This window comes from Pinus tabuliformis, chromosome 7 (assembly GCF_031772625.1).
Source record: "Pinus tabuliformis cultivar Carrire ecotype Pingquan chromosome 7, CPIR1, whole genome shotgun sequence".
NCBI classification, from domain to species: domain Eukaryota; kingdom Viridiplantae; phylum Streptophyta; class Pinopsida; order Pinales; family Pinaceae; genus Pinus; species Pinus tabuliformis.
The window spans coordinates 325435279-325457784 of NC_142293.1; the positions used below are offsets into that span (position 1 = coordinate 325435279).

Consider the following 22506-nt stretch of genomic DNA (forward strand, 5'->3'; position numbering starts at 1 on the left):
TGACTGTTGTAGCCCCTGCCTGAATTTTCTTGGCCGCTGCTATAAGGATGAGAGAATCTCCCTCAGCCTCAAGAGGGAAGTAGTGCTTTTGTTCTGCTAGACAGATCCCTTGCCAGAATCCTTCCAGCTCGGCTACATTGTTAGTGTCTTTGCCTATTGATCCATAGTAAATGTGCAGTAGTGCTCCTGTATGGCTTCTGAAGATTCCTCCAAATCCGGTAGGTCCAGGATTTCCTTTAGCTGCCCCATCGAAGTTGAGCTTGAATGAATTGGTAGCTGGTGGGGACCAGGAGGATGGGGAGGTGGAGCTGCGTGGGGGACGGGTGATGACCTTGGCAAAGGCAGAAAGATCAAGATTCCATTCTTTCAAAATATCCCTCTTGTTGCATTTCTGGCATGTCTGTATCATACCAGGTTCTTATGGCTAAGGTTTCCTGGATGTTTTTTTTGTAGATGAGCCACAGAGCGTCTATTGTCCAGGATGTGTTGTTGAAGATTCTGGAGTTGCACTCTTTCCATAGAATCCAGTACAAAAAGCCTGGTATGAGACCCCATAAAGTATTGAGAAGCTGGCTTTTGAACGGGTTCTTGTTCCAGTTCCTGATATTTTCCGTTACATCCTCCCCCCTGGGTTCTGTTCTCTTGTTGCATTTCTCAACTTTCTCCCAAAGTTGCTTAGCTAGCGGACATGTCTCCATTAAATGGCTGATGGTCTCAGAGTTGAGGTTGCAATTTGGGCATCTTGATGGCCCAATGAATCCCCTTTTTATCAAATTGTCCCATGTGAGAATGCGCCTTTTACTCAGCAGCCATAAGAAGGTTGAGATCTTGGGCCATAGCCCTGGTAGCCAAACTCGTGCCCATATTTGATCTTTATCCACTTGGATGTCTGAATAGCGCAGTTGATGTGCTTCTTTAGTGGTGAATGTGCCTTTGTGCGTGTGACCCCATCTGAGCTTGTCCTGCTGGTTGGAGTGATGGATTCTTCGGTAAGTGAGTTCCTGATCAATATCTGAATATGTTTCTCCCTGCTAATCCCTCTGCCATCTGCTCGCTGGTTTCCATAATTGGTATTCATGATGCCCTGATTGATGCCAGAATTGGTGAACCTGGATAAGGTTCGCTTGCTGCATATGAGATGTCACCAAAGTATTGTTATTTGCACATTATTTTATTGTTAGGCGCATCATTAGGCCTGATTAGGCTATTCAAATCCCTTAAAAGATCATATAATTTGAAGAGAGCTTCATTTCATCTCTCATATCACTTGGACTGGATTAATTCTCTCTAAAAGACCTCAAACCTGCTATTGACGGATGAATTAGATGAATTTTAATGCATTTCGATGTTTGGATTCTTTCCTTTGACCTTGGAGCTTCATTTTCTCTATTTTGATGATTGAATATACTCGCTCTACTTTGTAGGTGTTATATTGATGCTATATTTCTCTCTTTTAACATGAATAATGTATGGAAATTCTTTAATTAATCTGTAATATGCCCTAAATGTAATGTGAATTCATGAAAAATTGGACTTTTGAAGTATTGCATATGTTACATGTCATGATATTGTGAAAGAATGTTGTTAGGGGGGGAATTTCTTAATTGTCACCTTGAAAAGTCATCAAATTGTGCAAAAGGAAGTATACCTTCCTTTTGTGACCTAGTTGCTACCTTTTAGGGCTATCCAAAGTTGCAATAAGACTCCTTAATCAAGTAATAATTTCAAAAATTCAAAATCATTTTGACGCCATTTGTCCCAATAGGCTAGGAACTCATCCTAACCCTTGATGATCACTCTAAAACCTTCTTTTTCTACCTTTTTTCTTGAAACCCTACCCTAAGTCCTAGTTGGTCTCCTAGGGAATCAAGCGAATTACTTTGTAACCATCCAATTTTGGAGCAAGTTGGCAGGTAGTTGCATTGATATGTCCTCTATAGTTACTCCAAATTTAATTTTATTCCCACGATTGGATTGAGAAATATATTGAGCCCTAGCCATAAGACCATACCCGTCTACTTTCCTCCTAGGTTAGGGTAGGATATCAAGGGTCTCATCATTCAGAAAACTCAAAGCAAGTTCACCATTCCCGGAACCCTCATCATTCTCCTTGTTTGGCCTTGTTTACTCATTGAAACTAAGACAAAAATCATAAAACCTAGGTATATCTTGGAGTATTTTACAAGTTATCTTAGTAGGGGTAGTACCTTTGCATAATGTCTAATCTTAAAATCCCTCTAGGTTAACTTGACCTCTTATAGGGTCCCTTAGGTCTAGGAAAGGTCATTATATCAAATCACATCCTCATTTCCCTATGTCTAAGTCTCCCTTGAGCCTTTCTTAGAGAGCCCCTCACCTTGCTTCTAAAGAAAGCAAGCCCTATAATTTAAGTCTTCCTTGTGGATGGGCTCTAGAAATAACTACATATCCTATCATTGACTCATCATTCCTAGTGATTTCCTTATACAAGGACGCCTCCCATCGGTGAAATTCCGTAAAGAGTAGGGACATTGACTGAGGTGATAGTGGGTTCTTGTTCCATTGTCTCCACTTGATCTAGTAGTAGTCCCTTTGAAACCCCTCCTAGGACCCCTGCTAAATTGAGTGGTAACAAGGCTTTCCCTAGCCATTTTACTTAGTGCTTTGGAAGGGTAAACAAATCTTTACCCTTCCAGACCTTTGTTAGATTAGAAATATCTAATGCATCAAACTCCCTCTCATCGACTAGTTCTAGGGCCATTTCAGAGAAATCTAGGGGGGGTGGGGGGGCGGTTGTTAGTAGATCAAATTTAAGGGGCTATGAAATTAGCAGATCAGCATTTTTGGGGGAATGGGTCACAGATGCGTTAGGTGGATAGTTGGGTTTTCACATATATACCTCTAGCAACAGGACAACAGGTGGGACGTCAATGAAATTTGAAGAGGAATGAGATGCAGAAGGGTTTTGGGAGGAAGTTCTCACTTAGTCAGCTGACACCAAGGTTTTTTTTGGAGGGTTCTGCTTAGGGTTGGAGTGTTTACCTCCAACTCTAGTGAATCCATACTCATCTTGAGAATTTGTAGTTGTCGCATTTATAGAGGAGGCTAGTAAGGGGAAATTTTAATACAAATGGCCATACTCATGGCACCATAAAAACTGAAAAGGAATGTGTTTAGAGTTAATATTTTTCCACCATAATTCATCTTGGTAATATAGCTCAATGGACTCTGCCAATGGATCAGAGATGTTCATGTAGACATTTATTCTCACATAGGAGATGTGCATTATCTATTTAATTGCCTAAGAGGATTTGACATAGTACCTAAGAGTTCTTGATGCCAGCCAAAGTTTGTTCATCCCAAAACTCCCGCGACAAAGAATACATGTACAAAACTCTTTGTCCAAAAGCAGAGGTAAAGTCCAGTAAAATTTAAAAAGTACGGGTGATTCTTGAACACCTTATTTCAGTCCGCTAGATCTATAAACATGATTGTAAATAATCCTTTTGTGCCTATTTCAAGCTTGGTTTTCTCCTATGACTTCCATTTAAGTTGGATTCATTGCGTTAGGGATTTTTTCGTCAACTACATGCCTAAAATATTGCGGATGAGGGCATGATATTTCATGAAATGAATATAGTCTCCAATATGTTCAAATTTGACTTCAAATTTTGGATCCACAACTCCCTTTGGAAGGAAACTATCACGTTGGCATTTTCCTTACGGAGGAGATGGTTGTTGGGGGTTTTGTTGGTTTCCATTAAGATTCTTCTGAACATTTGTAGGATGAGTGCCAAATGTTTTCTTTGATTTTTCCAATCCAACAATGACTTTACTATAGAAAAGGAAACTATCACATTGGCATTTTCCTTAAGGAGGAGATGGTTGTTGGGTGTTTTGTTGGTTTCCATTAAGATTCTTCTCGACATCTGTAGGATGAGTGCCAAATGTTTTCCTTGATTTTTTCAATCCAACAATGACTTGAGTGTAGAAATAGGAATCGTTCCCTCCAGCCACATTTCCCATAGGAAGAGGTTAGTAGCTAAGATTTTTAGAGCTCTCCTATCTTGAAATCATATTCTTTTTTTTATTATTTTTAAAGTTGTAATTTTTATTTTAATTGTAGATTTTAAAATATGTTAGTAATTTTTATTTTAATTGTAGATTTTGGAATATATGGAAAATGTAATAAAGAATTATTAGGGTTGTTCAATTAAAATTGATTTGGCCAAGTTACTGGTGGTTTTGGGCTCAAGTATATGAGCACCCATGGCTGAAAATATCAATGTTAATGTGTCTTAATGACCATTGGGAACAAACAACAATGTCTAAATAGACACCACCACTTCTCTTGTTGCTCTATGATCCCAACATCTAGTATTAGAGCTAAAATGGTAAATATCAAAGTGAGGTTCTATGTAGATATCTGGACATAGAGCCAAAGTGATAAATATGAGACTGTTGCCTCAACAACGACTGTATTTGGAAAAATGGAGTGGCTTGCGGATGTAGAAACAACGACTGTATTTGGAAAAATGGAGTGGCTTGCGGATGTAGAAATGTGTGAAGATAGAGTTAAGAGTGGAGATGGATCAACAAAGAAGCATTCAAAATTTTCATCGTGCTTGAGGGAAGACACGAGCCCACTACTAACAAAGTGGTAGGAGAATCCAATGAAATTCGATGTGGCTACGAAAGAAGATTGACTACGCACACATAAAGGAAAGAGACACAACGAAGGATATCGTAACGATGTGGAGTTTCAAGTTGAAATTTATTTGAATGATAATTAGGGTGTTGAATCAACAAGAATGAGCAATCTCTGGTTCATGGAATAGTTGTGTGTGGTGAATGACATAGCATAGACGTTTATTTGGACAACATTGGCGGGGTTAGAGTAGTAGAAGGCACAAATAAGCGCACTGTGAAGGTGGCACCATAGCTGATGCGAGAGTCGGTTGTAATAGAAGTCATTCGAGGCCCGATGATGGAAAAAGAAGAACTCAAATAATAAGGGTTGTGGCTCTCCAATTAGAGCTTTGTTGGGAAAGGCGCTGGACCTGTGAAAATGTAGCCAAAGTGAGCATTGGAGCCGTCGACCAGAAATATTCTGTCAACCAATAGACTTGTGGAGGAATGGTACATTCTTGTAATGGTGGTGTTTTCCGGAGTAAAGAAACATGCACCAAGAGCGGTGATGGTGCATGAAGTCATGCCATATGATGTAGCGGTGTAGGTCACCATTCTTAGTGGTGAAGGATGAGAATAGAGACTGGAAAAAGGTGGCCAAAATGGGACAGGCTGTTTCGGATAAAGCTGGCTAAGTAATTTTTGGCACAGAGAGTAGATCACTCGAGGATTGTGGTAGAATCATGGATTAAATCACCATTGTGGAGAGAAAAGAAATAAAGTAACAAAAGAGGAAGTGTGTTGAATTTTACAACGATATTGATCATGAGCACGTTAAAATGAAGAAAGGAGCAGAAGCAAGAGGATAATTTTCTACTCTGCCAGAAGAGAAAAACGCTATTGTGGTTATAATTGTAAAATTAGCAACGTGTTAGCTATGTGAGGAACAATATGTAGTAGTTGCAGAGCTGACAAATGGTCAAATTTTGTGCAGAAGGATAAGCAAGAAGAAGAGGTGGCTATGAAGCTGGATGATTATGTTTGAATGCAAGAACTAGGGGCATGTGAAAAATCTCCTATACCAGTGATCCAAATCAGCGGAGAGAGGTGTTAGGACTTCACGAGTGATAAGTTGCTAGTGGTGTAGCTATAAAATTGATTTAGTAAATGGAATAGTTGAATGATGAATGGATCTGGAACCGAAAGTATGGATTGGGTAGGAAAAGAAACCTAGAGAGTGGTCATAGAGATGAAAAATAGAGATGGAGTCAAGAGTGCTAAAGTTTAATGAAGGAGCTAGTGTGTAATGAGTGAACACTCTAAAGGTTTTGGTCCAAAGTATTTATTTAGGAAGTTGTAAGACCTAATGTTCAGGAAAATATGTTGCATGGAGAGAAGAAATAGTTGTAAAGCCTTAAGAGCTTGCTCACACATACTTGCAGTGCAATGGTGCATGGAGACATCAAGCTATGGAATGGACCTCTTGGAGAGGTACCAAAGTGGCAGGTGTATTGATATTTTGGCTTGATGGAGAGGGAATGTGAAAACTCGGATGAGGTGGTTGATGAATAGGACCAAGTCAATCTCATGAGTCAATTTTAAGAGGGGATTGTCAGGGTTGTTCTAGTAAACTTGACTCAGGAAAGTACTTGTGGTTTTGGGCTCCAAGTATATGAGCACCCATGGTTTTTCCTATGGTATTAATCTTCCATGAAACCTATTTAAATGTTGGAAATATCAAATTTAATTCATCTCATTGGCTATTGGGAACAAACAACAATGTCAACAATGTCTTTAGACACCATAACTTCTCTCGGTGTGCTATGTGATTCCAACAAGAATAACAAAGTTAAAATCAAAATCAATGGTTATTCAACTAAATTTTACAATGAAAATATTTAAAAATTTTCCATCAAATTAAATTCAACATTGTGATATAATTTTTTGGATTTTTATTTTGTGTGGAGATTTATAGATGTCGAACATTTCAGATGTACTCACCACCCATCACCATGGACAAAAAAAAATTGGATAACCCGAAAAGAGTGCCATCTTGTACCACTAGAAAACTTGAACGTTGATAATAATGTTAAATTGTATTAAAAATATATTAATAATAAAATAAAATATATTAAGATATAATAAATTAATCTAGGATGGACCAAACTCTAGAAAGGAATCAAAATGATAGAATTGAATTGTTAAATTAATAGAAATCTTCAAAAACTAGAATGATCTAAAACATGGTATATTTTTTATTTAAAATTAGCCCACAAATGAAGAGCTTAATAAAATCAAGAAAAGAGGGTAGGAATCTAACTCTTATTTAATTTCCAACTATTTTATTTTTTGAGATTGATTCCATGCTTCTCAATCTCAATGACTTCTCTTAGCTTTCTATGATGGAAGTAATCAACCCTTGCAATGACGTGAGAATCCTCAATGCATACATGGTGCTTAGATTTCTCCACATGTTAACTAAAGTTGAGGAAAGGGAACGATTGTGCTTAATGTACCGACCAATTTTCCCAACTGCTAACTCTAGAACTAGATGCTACTATTTAAACATTTGGATAGATTAATTTTGTCACCTTTGTTTGAGGATGAACCATATTAAATAGTGACCTAATCTCAATAATATGATTAATCTGAAAAACTATCTTATTATTAAAAATTATTTTTGGCATTATCATAAAAAGCAAGCTCTTTTATTACCTTTTTTTAGTTATGGATTATTTAATTATTCAATTGTTAATATTTTTTTTCAACCATGTTTTAGATCCCTCTAATTTTTTTTTTTATCAATTTAACCATTCAATTCTATCATATAATTTCGTCGACATCTAAATTTCTATTATGGTTAATGACACCTATAGGTAACTTTATATACGACACACTCTGTGTTTTTTTTTTTTCAAATTATTCAAAATTACTTTTTATCCTCAATTATGAACAGTAAGTCCGCCCAAAACACTGAACATAGCAACTCTCCACCAAGCAAAAATATCCCAAAAGACATCTCAATGATTACCAAGCATACATGCATAAATTCAAAACTAATAAAACGTTGCAGGGAACAAACCATGCCAATTATGTAGCGTGAAAATCGAAGAGCACAGTTTGACTTTGCTCCATGAATGGTTGATATCCAAATCGAATGGCCGTATCCGTTTGTAAAACACACCCCCACAAAATGTGAAAAATGAAGGTTGGATACCTCTGAATCGAATGCTCGGGGTAAATAAAAGAAACAACGTGGCGAAAGCCATATTTAATCATATCTTTGCGTTGATCCGTGTTCCAACTATAACTACAACTGGCCAGGTTGAATCTCCGGGTTCCAACTGCAACAGCCAATTTTCAAATACAAGTAGTATTGTAAATTCAAGAATCCTTCACGCAATAAATAGTGGAACTGTATTTCCAACTAAATTGCGACCAGACTGGAAAAAAGGGTGGTCCGTTTGAGGGATCATGTCTTGAGATGGGAAAAGATCAATGAACGCGCGAGGAGACGGCCGGAATGAGCTCATCGATCCATTGTATTGATAAAAGCTATTGGTCACTTTATGTTTGAGAAGACAGCTCTTCAACCATTGTATTGAGAAGTATAATGATAACTAGAAATAATCAAATCAGCCGAAATTTTTGTTCTAATTAGTTAATGTACGGTGCCTTGCATCTTCGTTACTTTGTATCCGCATAACATCTGAATCTCAACTGCACGCGAATGGTGGAGAGGACAGCCTTGAGCTGCCCAAAATTTTGCGGTGTTGGAGAGGAGATGGGCTTTAGTGTGAGTGTGTTGAAATAAATGAAGTGCTCTACACCACAAGGCATTACGTTTATGGTATTTGAGAGATAAATGCATCCAAAAACATAAAAACATAAGAATTGTAAGCAATAGAAATTGCATAGCAATGGAAGAGATGATATTGCAGAGCAATATACTTATAATCATACAAAAAGACAATAAAGGAATGTTCACAATATACATCTCAGTGTTCCTTCTCGAACATTCAAAGGATGAATTCTCTTAGCCAATGAGAGTTTAAAGTTTTTAATCTGCAAAATTTTGGAGTGACAGAATTTTTGAACGTATTTAATCTATTTATGTATTAAAAACACATATTAAATAACAAAAATTCATATTCTTTATTAAAATTGTTTTACTATTTAGGTGAAAATGTCTATTTCTTATATAGATTAAACCATACCTATATATAATACTAAAAATTATTATCTTAATAAAAATATATATATTACTTTTTTTAATATCAATTTTTTTTTATATATATTAAAATATTACATTTTATTATAAGGGTCATAAATACATTACATTTAATTTTATATGTTATATATATAACAAAATTTAAAGATTGAAATATATATTTTTAATTTATATGTATTTCATATATATATATATAATTAATATTTTTAAATATATATTTATTTTTTATAATTTATTGAAATATTATGTTTTTATTATGATTTTTATAAATTTATATAATTTAAGTGTGTATGATTGAAAAAATAACATATCACAATTGTAAAGATAAATTTAAATAAATAGAAATGAAAAATATTATTAAAAAAATATTATTCTATGAAAATTAACAAAATGACTCTCAACATTCTCTCAAAGCTATGTGACTCTTTATTGGTGTCTCCTAAGTTATCAAGTTTGATATTCAAATACAACATTTCTTTAATGTAGAAACCTTTTTTTTAAGTGCTTAAGTTTTAGTCTTTATTTATTTATTTATTAATAATTTTTTTTAATTACAAAGCCCTTTGAATTTCCCGTGATTTCATAATGAACTTGAAACAAATTTCAATAGAATTTAGAAATTATTAATGCTTCATGTTTAGCTTGTTCTTGTCACTTAGATTTGTAAACCTCATAGAATAAATTCCCTTAGCAATCAAATTTGGAAAACTTAGAATTTAATTAATTTTTTTAGTTGAACCCAATCTAAATATACATATAAACGATATATCACCCTCTTTAAAGTTTAGAAACGATATGTTGATACTCTACTCCCTTTGTATTTAATTTCAGTCTAATTCTATTTGCTTATATGAAATTATATACTACTCCTTTAAAATTTAAGAAAAAGATGTTTATACTCTACTCGGTTAGGATTTAAACTTCTAACCTTTTACAAGGAAATACATATTCTTAACCATTAATTTTATATAAAAAATCGAAATGTTTATATAATTTTTAAAACAAAATAATATCTTTCTCAAGATTTTTATAGTCAAATTCTAATATTAGCTAATTAAATAAAATCAAAGCTTTTTTAAAATGATATTCTACTTCATACCAAAAAAAATCAATTTATTTTATAAATTAACATTTTTATTTTAAATTAACATTAAATACAATATAAATTACCAAAAAATATGAATACTTCTAATAAACAATGAAATTTCCAACATTTGCTACTAAGGGAAATCCAACTACATGGTATTTTAATATTCCAATAAGATACTCCCTTGATGACATGTTAAGCATGCTAGAAGGTGGGGGGTGAGCTACTGTCATCCCATTTGGTCATTCGATCTAGGGGGCATGGCAACCCCACCCCCTGGTAGTCATTAAATACTCATATTGGTGAGGAACATCAAAGTCCTAGCACCATGTATACTAACTCCTACTCCAATCAACCACATCCCCATCAAGTCAGCCTCACATAGCTTGCTTCTCTCAGCCTAAATGCCTAAGCCTCTCTTGTGCAATTGTACAGGTTAAACAATCATAAAAAATTGCATTAAACACCCTTCTTATTGTTATTCAAAGTTGTCGTTCTGCTGGTCAGTTTTAACTGCAGGTTGTCAAGCACATCAAAATGATTACATAGTACACTTCAGTGGTCTAGCTATATCCATTTCCTCTCAAAGGTGATAGTGATTTGCTACAAATTACTTCACTCCCATTCATCCTTGCATACCTTTCTTGAGGACTTACGAAGCGTTCAACTTGCCAGTGGCAATTGGAGAAGGGGAAAGTTGGCATGTTAGTGAGTTTCACTCCACAAAGCCGACTTTTCCCCCTCTTAGCCAAAAATCTCACTCTATTGCATCTGAAGGAAGTGCTCCCTACATGAATGTCTATGTCAATCCTAGAAGCTAGCCAGCCATAGTTGTGAAGTAGCTTTGCATTAGCTAAGAGTCTTTTCACTCGGGTAGGTCCTCCCATCTCTCTTCCAAGTTTGTTTCCATCTCTCTTCTCTTGGTCCTTTTTTTGGGTATGGTTCTCCTCATTTCATGGTAATCTCTCCTTATCAATTCTTATTCATCCATTTACCTCTTTGGGGCTTCCTCTCCCTCTCACATCGCATTGAGCCCCACGGTGCCCCGATCTACTAGAACTCATTTTTGCTAATCCTTCTCCAGTCACGCTAGGTTGTGGTCAACTTTGGTTTGGGACATCCACATGGCCCAACCCTACTTTCCCTAGCCTTTTACCTTTATTTTCTAGTCTCATTCCTAACACCCATTCACTTTCTCTTTGGTCTTATTACATCCCTCGTGTAATCACCATGCCACGCCACTGAGCCAAGGTCAAAAGGAGTGTCACATATTATCACGAATGGGCCAATCATGGTGATACAAGAACACACCACAGACTGGAGGAAGCAACTAAGATATTGCCTCTACACCCCCTTGGACAAATAAGATTCATTAGAATGAGTGGTCCTACCCAGGTATGCATACTGAGAATGAGGTTTTCTTTTAAATAGAGTCGATCAATCATATATAAAGGATACTGCATAGGAGGAAGGACTAGATATTCTCCCAAATGCCTTTTTTTATACTAGTGCATGCTTATTTGTGGGTTCGGTGGTCAAGATTATTTTTTGGAACTTACATCGAGCCCCAGCTAGGATTAAATATCTCATTTTGAGAGAGATGGAACCACCCAAAGAAACCTTATATCGAACATGTAAGTCCTCATTGAGTTGGCTAACTAGGTGCCTAAAAGAAGGCACACACATGGGTGCTTCAATCAATACATGCATACAATGGACATTTATAGACACATGAAATTTATTCTTGGCAGCGTTATTCTAGATTGACACAAAGCACATAGAGGATCTCCTCCTCTCTATGGAGCATCTACACCAATAGATGACAAACTAGGATCAGTGACTGGAGGGAATAGAGAAACACCTCGAGATTCCCCCCACTACTGGTTACTCACTTGGAAACAACAAGGTGGCAATCCATGTCACAACTACATATTCAGACCCCACTTCCTCGTTTATTTATTTCTATTATGTATTTGGTTTCTCAATCTTTTTTTAATTTGGTTTGTTTTCATAGCCTCGAAGACCCATAGATCAACATATGTATGGCATATTTTAAACTTTTGGGCACTTCATCTTCTCTAGGAAAAATGCAATTTTGAATATGGTCAAGCTTCACCAATAAGTGGCGAATCTAAAATCTTCATCACTTATATAATTTCTTGTTTCAAAAGAAATACAAATTTTATTCTCATACACATTATATTCCAATAATATACACCTAAACCTACTTATATGCTATAAATCAACTAACTATAATAAGTTTCTAAATATATTTCATTGATTCTTCTCACTACTTTATTCTTATTTTTTTTAAAAATATTTATTTTAAATTTATAATAAATTATTTTAATATATTATAATTTAAAATATCTAATTTATATTATAAATATTTATAATTTAAAACATACAACTTAATATAAAATTTATATTTCAAATTTAAAATATTAATTTAAAATTATCATTTAACATTTCAATGTTAATACAACTCTTTGATATATCAAAATTAATAAACTTCAAATAAAAGCATAACCATTTATCTCTTTGAATCCTAAAACCATCAAAGTAACCTTCATTGCACTCTTTGATGATACATAATAAAACCTCAAAACAACACAATAAACGATCCCAATGAATTATATTGAAGCAATTAGTTTATTACGAAACATAATGAGCATTATATTGAAGTATTAGTTTGTTATAGTCAACTATTAGTAGAATACCATACTATTAACCCACATGAGTTATAAACAAAATCAGATAAACTTTACTTATTATAGGGTATCAATCATATAATTTTAAAGTTACTTTATAATTTTAAAATAATTACTATTTTATCAATAAAATAAAATAAATTGATTTTTTATTAAACTATAAGTATTTAATTATATAATTTTAAATTTATTCATAATTTCGATAAACATATACATAATAAATATAATAATATACCTAATAAATATAATAATGTTTTATGTTTTTCCTCAAAAAAAATTATTAGTTTTATAAATTTTATTCAAATTTCATTCATAATTTTTATACTTAAATTGTATTTTTAAATATATATGCGTAAATTTAATACTGAAAATTTCCAAAATATTAAAATTAAACAAATTTAATAACTCAAATATATTATATTTAAAATAAAATAAATAAAAATGTAAAAATAATAATAATATAATAATATTTTATCACATATTTTAAATTATTTTTCAATTACTTAAATATCAAATCTTTTTATAATTAATTTTCAAAATATAACCTTTAAAATGAATTCTTAATATAATTATTTAAGTATAAAATTTAAAATAAATGGCTTTTTAACAATAAACACTTATAAATTTCAACAAAAATATTTATATAATAAATTCAAATTAAATTTTAAAATAAAATTAATTTTATAATCATTTTATACTTCATAGATTTATTTATAAGTTTTAACATTATACTTCAGAGTTTTATTTATAAGTTTTAACAATCTAAATGAAGTAGTAGACTTTCTTTCAAATTCAACTACAAAGTTAATATAAGCATTACTTCATAGTTTTATTTATAAGTTTTAACGATTTTAATGAAGTGACTTTATTTCAAATTCAACTACAAAGTTAATATACGAATTAATGAAAATAAAGAAAATCTCTCTTCTATATAGTATAGAAAGTAGGAATTATAATTATAAATGATTAATTTATTTTTTTATAATTAATTTTGTAAAAAGCTATTTAGTTATAGGCATTTGTTATAAACTATATTATAAGATTTTATGAATTTTAATTTTGAGATTCAAATTTTGGTTAACCATAAAAGATTTTGAGGTTTGGTTAACTTTATGGGATCTCATGGCCATTATCCAAATTCATAGATCAAAACTCATAACCTCATGTCACAACTAAATCTTGCAATTTATCTTTGCAGATTCCATATTCCTGATAGCATTTTTTATTATTTATTGATGTTCATTTTTTACAATTTTATCCCATATTTCATTTTCAAGTTAATATATCTATACGTATAAAAAATGTACAACCAAACCCATAAAAAAATTCAAACTCCAACAAAACTTAATCATTGCCAAACCCCAACCATGTGACATTGGTTATAAACTCTACACCTTTAAAATCCTACTCTCCTATATTAGGAATATTATCAAAGTTTTAGTATAAAATATATATTTTAATTTTATGATATAAAATATTAATTTATTATTAAAATAAATAAATATTTGGTAGAGTGAAAATTTGCTTTCCTACAAATTATTATGAGCAAATCCAAATACCATGTTTTTGTTGAATATAAGTGATAAATTAATTTATATTTACATATAACTACTAATTAAAAATAGTTATTTTCACTACTAATTTGACAACTAAATTATAATAATTTTTTCATTGTTTAAAAAAACAAACACTATTTATTAAACTATATCCCTAAACTATTTTATAAAAACCAATGAAACAAACACTATTTATTAAACTATATCCCTAAACTTTTTTATAAAAACCAATGAAGCATGATCGAACCACACCGACATAGTCTCTCCTGCTCTGTCTAGCCACTTAAAAGTAGAACGGCAACCCTAAAATTCCTTAGAATCCGACCTCATTACTCAGACACGAACAAATACCTCAACGGATATTGTGACGGATTTTTTGAGACACCTAAAACGCCATAAATATAACCAGTACTACGACCGGAAATCCCGAATCGGGCTCTGCCTTATCCCACACATACCACAACAACTAAACTCAAAACAATACACACAATCAATTCTACAACTAAAAATATCCAAATTAGTCTCTGTTATCCTAAAAACAAGTCTCGCATTCAATTCTAAACATTTGTTTAGTCCAGTCATAAATCTCAACCGATACCCGACGACATTCAATCCTTAATTATTGTGCAGACAAGGCATAAATCTCAAGTGATACACCACGACTGGTATATGGAGAATTGAGATGAGATCTATATAAAGGTTCCTTCTCATGGGATTTTTAAATTCGGTGCTCATTTAATTATCACCTTCCTTTGGCATTATTGTGTTCCAGGTTGCCAAAGGGAGGATTGCAGAGAAGTAAGAATTGTTGTGTTCTAGGTTTCTGCTGATGCAATAATGGTTCTCTCTTTCTTCTCTGTCTTCCCTGAGTTACAGTAAAAGCATTTTCTGATAAATGTCTTTTATGTTTTGTTTTGGTTTTGGGATCTCTCTCTGAAATTATTTGATTACTATCTGAGAATTTCAGAGATAAGTTATTGTACTTCCACTCTAAAATCATTGCATTGCAAACAATCATATGAATTCTTTCTTAGTTTCAGTATGATGGAGCTCCCCAGATGGGATTCTTTCACATGTATACAAACGTGGGATTGAATTCCCTTATATGAAAAACGAGAAAATTACTTCTGTGATGTGCACCTTGAACACCATTAGTTAAATTTCGCTCGTTTGATCAGCCTGGGCAGTCCCTTGCTCTTCAATATTCTTGTATACGTTATAGAATTTGTTCTCCGTACTTTTGTTTGCCAAAAAAAAAAATAGAGACAACTCCCATAGATGTTTCTTTGTGAAAACAAGTACCGTGGAATGGCTACTTATCATGGTTTTGAAAATCACAAGTGGTCAGTATATATTTGCATAACGACGATTCTCTCTCTTTGGGGACAATCCAATCGGCTAATTTCAGCGACAATTTTTACATTACGTGGGGCAATGAAAACGTTAGATTTTCACACGATAACCAGACGGTGCAGCTCAGCTTGACCAACAACTCAGGTAGTCATCCAACTTTTTATTTTGTCTCACCCACTTACTTTCAAAAGACTACAGATCCGTTGTAATGTAACTGTAATGTCAATACATTGTCCACGTGAGCGGTCAGATTGATCATCGCCATCTAGATCAAGTTTCAGTGGGTCAAAAAAATCATATATGTATTAGTATTTTAAAAAGTTGCAATGTCAATGATTCTGGTTCAAGTATCTGTGGGTCAAAATAAATCATATATGTATCAGTATTTAAAAAAGTTGCAGTGTCAATATATAAATATAGGTTTGTAATGGCAATACATAGGGACAGGTACATCAAATGAAAAGGTTTAAACTCTTTTGTGGTTTTTGAATTTATTTTTAGGGGATTTAGAGAATGGAATTTATTTATATTATGAATTTCAAGAATATTTTAGAATTTAATAAATATATTTATATTTGTTTATTTATATATATATATATGTGGAAATATAGATCGTTGAATGAAAAGATAGAGTTTAATTTTTATTTAAAATTTTTAATGAATAATTTTATATTTGTTAATATATATTAGAGAATTGAATTCATTTATATTATAGCTTTCAAGCATATTTTAGAATTTAATGAATATATATATATATATATATATATATATATATATATATATATATGTGGGAAATATAGATCTTTGACTGAAACTGAGTTCGGTGGTTGGGAGGGTTTAATGATAATCTCCCCACTCAGGTTCAAATGTCATATATATATATATATATATATATATATATATGGGGAAATATAGATCTTTGACTCAAACTGTCACTGATGTATAGCTTTTGGGAGGGTTTAATGATAACCTCCCCACCCAGGTTCAAATCCCATGACATGAATATGTTGATAATCTTGGAAAAAAAAAGATTCTATATACGGCTATGCTTCTTCGGTACTGAAAAAAAAAATAGATCTTTGAATAAAAAGAGATTTTAATGTTTAATTAAAATTTAATATGTATATAAAAAGATAGATTTTAATTTCTATTTGTTTGACTGATGTATATATTTAAATTTATATAAATATTTATATTAATGGAAATGTAGATTCTTGAATAAAAAAATAGATTTTAATTTCTATTTGTTTGACTAAAGTATATATTTAAATTGGTTTACTTACAATTTAAATCTTTCAATTACAAATTTTCATGATATTTTGAAAATTTGATACACAAATGAGTTCTATGTGTTTGATTTCACTTATATCCTCAAGCTTTTTAAGTATTGTGAAATGAAATTAAGTTACACTCATGTTCACAATGGAAATTACACCTTAACTACACCAAACTAGTGTAATATATATATATATATATATATATATATAGATATAGATAGATATAAATTAGTTATATACCTTTGGCTGTGATTTAATTTCAATTTGAACTATTTCACCTCAATTATATATATAAAAATAAGTTTAGTGGGTTGTTTTGAATTGTGAGAATGTTTTGAGTTTAATTATTTTATTTTTATTAGGTTATTTTTATTTTAATTATGAATTTTAAAATATTTTAAAAATTAGATATTCAAATTATTAATTAAAACATATATTGCCAAATTAAAATTAAAATAATTTACCCAGATAAGGTTAATATTAAAAAAAATAAATAAATCAACTGGTTAACTTGACTCTTTCCTTGTTTAATCTATAGAGCTCCTCCGCTGTCTAGATGCAGTCACTGCTCCCTCTACTATTTTATGAGAAGAAATTATTTGAATGTATGTTATCTGTTTTCAGGCGCTGGATTTGGGTCGAAACACAATTATTTGTTTGGCAGCATCAACATGAACATATCGCTGGTGCCCGGATACTCTGCAGGAACAGTCGCTACATTTTATGTGAGTAACAAAAAAATCTTTACGCCACTATAGCTTTTTATCAATCTTCTTATTGTGGCGAGAAAAGACTGAACATAGTTTTCAACATCTCTGATAACGATGGCTTTGTTTATCAATTTGCAACAGATGGCATCAGACACGAGCAAGCCTTTTCACGATGAAGTCGACTTTGAATTTCTGGGGAACGTAAAATCAAAGGACTATATTCTGCAAACGAATGTTTTCACTAATGGAACTGGAAAAAGGGAGCAGAGGATGAAACTGTGGTTTGATCCCACGGCAGGCTTCCATAACTACTCAATCGTTTGGAACAACTATCAAATCATGTACAGTATATGTATATATTTTTGAGTATAGGTTTTCATAGTCTGAATTCATGTCTTATGCATTGTTGTTTCTGTATATATATTGTTGTTTTTGGGAAAAAAAATATGGCAAAAATTTTAGATTCATAGAAACTTTAGATTCAAAATATAAAATGAATACTCTATTGAAATGAAATAAAATGATATTTTAAGGTCTATTAGACTAAAAATAATTATGAGACCATTAGTTTCTTGTTTTTCGTTTTCAGTCTTTTTTCGATTCAAACTGATGATGAGCTGACCCAACATTCTAACAATCTCATCGCAAAAAAAACAATACCAAAAAACTGATGCTAACATTTTCTCATAACTTTCTCTGATACTTTCGAATGCATCACATTCCAAAGTGAAATAAAACATTATTTTAAATGAATAAAACATTTAAATGATAGATAAAGTGTCCACTCAAAACTTCAAAAATTTAAACATTTACTCCCCTGTAGTATTTTTGCTGTCTTCTGCTACTTATATGGTATGGTGTGTTCCTGTGAACAGGATGTTTGTCGATTCGGTTCTTATCAGGGTATTCAAGAACAATGTAGCGGCTGGTGTCCCATATGCAAACAGCAAACCTATGGGTATCCTGGCCAGCCTCTGGAACGGAGAGGATTGGGCAACCGACGGAGGGAAGATTAAAATAGATTGGAGTAAGGCTCCATTTAATGCGAGTTACAAAGGCTTTGATGTGGATGGATGCATAGCAGATAATTCAACAGCAAACCTGCACTGCGCAAAGCCCGACAGTGGCAACGCGTGGGACCGGCCAGAATATACAAATGTGAGCTACCATCAACTCAATCAGCTGGAATGGGTTCGCAAAAACCACATTTTCTACGACTACTGCAGAGATACTAAAACAAAACCAAAGGAATGTAACCTAAATCCCTAGACAGATGCTCACCTATGGGTACTCATGATCATTCTGCACTGCGCAGTTTTTAAATTCAACATTGAATTGAATTGATGAGATTAATTTTATATATTGTTGAGATTAAATTATTATAATATTATTATTTTCAAATAAAATAATCATTGTTAATCCCTTTTTACTTTTCAGTTTTATTACCTAAAGTAATTACTATTAATATCTTATCACTCAAGTAATTAGTGTTAATATCTTATCACTCATTTGAATATAGAGTCTAAATCTAAGTTATTGAGATTTGTTATTTTACTAATAAAATTTATTAATAAACTCTCCCAATCATCCCAGATTTATTATTATTTTATCACTTTATTATGCATATCTCAAGATTCATTATTTTACTAATAAACTATTCTGCGTATTTAATAATTGTGTTATCAAAAAGCTAAATCAACCTCTATTTCTATTTCTGTTTCTAGGTTGACTTTTAATAAAAAGTCTAAATCTATGTTATTAAGTTTTGAATCTATGTTATTAAGTTTTGTTATTTTACTAATAAAGTTTATTAATAAACTCTCAAAATAATCTGAGATTTATTATTATTGGATCATTTTATTATGCACATCTAAAAATTCATTATTTTATTAATAATTTTTTTTTTTTTATATTTAATATCTGATTATTTGATAAAAAATAAATTAAATTTTATTTTAAATTGATTTTTGATAAAAATGATCCTACCTGAACTAGGATTATATCTTCAGCCCTAGAACAGGAATGCATTGCATGTTTTTTTAGTTACCCATTTTGCTAGATCTTTACAGTTGCTTATGGGATTGGCATTGGGATCAGAGCCCTGCCCTAGAACTGGAATCACGTTGCGTAGTGAGCAGGACATGGAAAGCGCCTTAGAAGCCACGGCTTGGAGGGATTGGGGAATTTGATGGGTTCATTAGCCCTTTCCTTAGAACTTGTTAGATCTTAAGCTTTTATAATTTATATTGATAATACATTATCTTTCAAATTAATCCAATAAAAATTAGCCTTTGGAAATTGGTGAATACTTTGAATAGCATTTAGAAAATGTCCAATGATGAAAGGAGTTCATTTAAATAAACAGTTAATCCATCCAAACTAAATATCACACATTATAAATATTGATTATAGAATATTGGTACAATTTCCATTTTTTTATGATGGAAATAATGTTTATCATCATTATTTTTTCATTCTTCTCCGTATGGTTACATTTAGTATCAAATTATTTTTTAATTAAAAATAATTAAATAAAATAATTAATTAATGGTAATACCAAATAATTAATATTGTTTACAAATGTGTTGATAAGTTTGAATGACTTTGTATAATCAGTGAAATTCCCCATAAGGAAAGTTCTTAACTGGACGTTACAATATTTTTGCAACCCAATATATTGTTTATGTATTTTTCAAATGAAATAATTAAAATGCAACTAATATAACATGCAAAATCTAGAATGTTACTTAGGCTAATTAACAAAATTATGATTTAACTAATAACAATATTTTATTGTTTTAAACATCTAGGAAATGTTAAGCTAATTAACAAAATTGATGAGTTAAACAACAAATATTTTATTGTTTTAAACATTTAGGAAATGTTAAGCTAATTAACAAAATTGATAAGTTAAACCACAAATATTTTAAAGTTGTAATTTAAATAATCACATGCATTACAAAAAGTTTGGCAATGATTAGTTAGGAATTAGACTTTAAGAATTAGTTAATTTTTTAAAGATTAAATTAAATTAGTGGAATTAAATTAAATTAATTGAATTAAATTAAATTAAATGAATATTTATAAAATAAAGATTTATATATAGAATAATGATTTATATATTTATAAAAGTTTATTAATTATAGTATACTAAGATATTATGAGAATTAGTTCTTATTTTAGGGATTATTTTTTTCTTAGTGCTAATCAACACAGAGAGATAATGTTGGTTATCAAGGGTGAGGTTGATCACCTCCTTTATCTTAGTTTTTTTTTACCCTCGAGCTCCTTATCATCCCACAACTTGTCCTTAAAATTGGAGGTAATAGTATCTATGACACTATCCTTGCTTCCCATGATGATCTCCTCCTTAATCCCCGAATGATTGAGCCAACATCGGGCATCCTTATGCCACCCAATTGAGACCAAGGTGGGTGTTTTGACTAAAGTTAGAATTAATTTTAGATGCTAAACATACATAAATGAATATATATATATATATATATATATATATATATATATATATATATAGATATAGATATAGATATAGATATAGATATAGATATAGATATAGATATAGATATAGATATAGATATAAGAGAAAAAAAAAAGGGGATAGCAATACAACTTCTACTTAATATCCAACTATGTCCTTTTTGAGATTGATTCCATATTTGTTAATCTCAATGACTTCACTTAACTTCCTATGATCGAAGTGATCAACCCTTGTGATGACCTGCTAACGCTGGATGCACACATGGTGGTTTAGCTAAATCTGAGGAATGATAACCATTAAGATTGTGCTTAATGTAGCTACTAGTTTTGCCAATGGCTAACTCTGGAACTAGATGACGATTACGATTGTGCTTAATGTACTTACCAGTTTTCCCAATGCCTACTCTGGAACTAGATGCATCTCTGCTATTTAAACATTTGGATAGATTGATTTTTTCACCTTTATCATGAGGATGAATCACATTAAATGGTTGGAAAAGTCGACCAAATTATTATAAATTATTTTGACATTATCATAGAAAAATCTTTTATTACATTTTTTAACTATAGATTATTTAATTATTCAATTGTTTAATATTTTATTCGAGCCATATTTTGGATACTTCTCATTTTTATTTTTATCAATTTAATGATTCAACTCTATCATTTGATTCCACAACATTCAAGTCACCATAACTGTTTGTGGCATTTCTCTGACATGCAGAGGAGTTGCCCGCAAAGTTATGGAAATTCCGGTCATATTTAGAGAAAATCTGGCAAGGATTTTTGTAAATCCAAGTTATATTTGTTAAACTTCAAAATTTTAGGTGTCATAGACGTTTTTGATGGTGCTAAATCCATTTCCACCATCAAAAACATGATTCAAAGATTGTCTCTACAAGATTTTTTGGATTTTTTTTGCATTCTGGTGGTCTAGGCAATTCCTCCGTTTGGAATTTTTTTGCATTCTGGTGGTCTAGGCAATTCCTCCGCCTCATTAGATGACTTCTTTCTCTGAGACGTCTTTTCCAATTGTTCATAATGATTTTTATCCCTAATGATGAGTGGTGGGTCCACCAAAACATGACAATGAGATTCCACAATATTCAAATTCCAATAATGGTTGTGGCATTTCTATGCAACTTCTTTTCCAATCATTCAAAATGACTTTTATCCCTCATGATGACTGGGAGTCCACCAAAACATAACAATAAGTAGTGAGTCCACCCAAAACACACTGAATATTGCACTTCTTTTGGGATCGTTCAAGATGACTTTTATCCCTAATAATGAGTGGTGATGAGTCCACCAAAACATAACCATGAGTGGTAAGTCCACACAAAACACACTAAACATTGCAAATCTCCACGCAGCGAAAAATATCCAGAAAACTACATCACAATCATGACCAAGCATACATGCATAAATTCAAAACTAATAAAAACGTTGCAGGGAAGAAACCATGCCAATTAGATTAA

General features: G+C 31.8%; 1 protein-coding gene across 1 annotated transcript; it reads left to right on the forward strand.

The window, feature by feature from the left end:
• The first annotated feature begins 453 nt into the window (after positions 1–453).
• Positions 454–19722, forward strand: LOC149247241 (xyloglucan endotransglucosylase/hydrolase protein A-like). The gene is made up of 5 exons (XM_089443672.1): positions 454–541; positions 17448–17548; positions 17675–17874; positions 18409–18691; positions 19603–19722. The coding sequence occupies exons 1-5, from the start codon at positions 454–456 to the stop codon at positions 19720–19722; spliced, it is 792 nt and encodes a 263-aa protein (XP_089299798.1).
• Positions 19723–22506: the final 2784 nt, after the last annotated feature.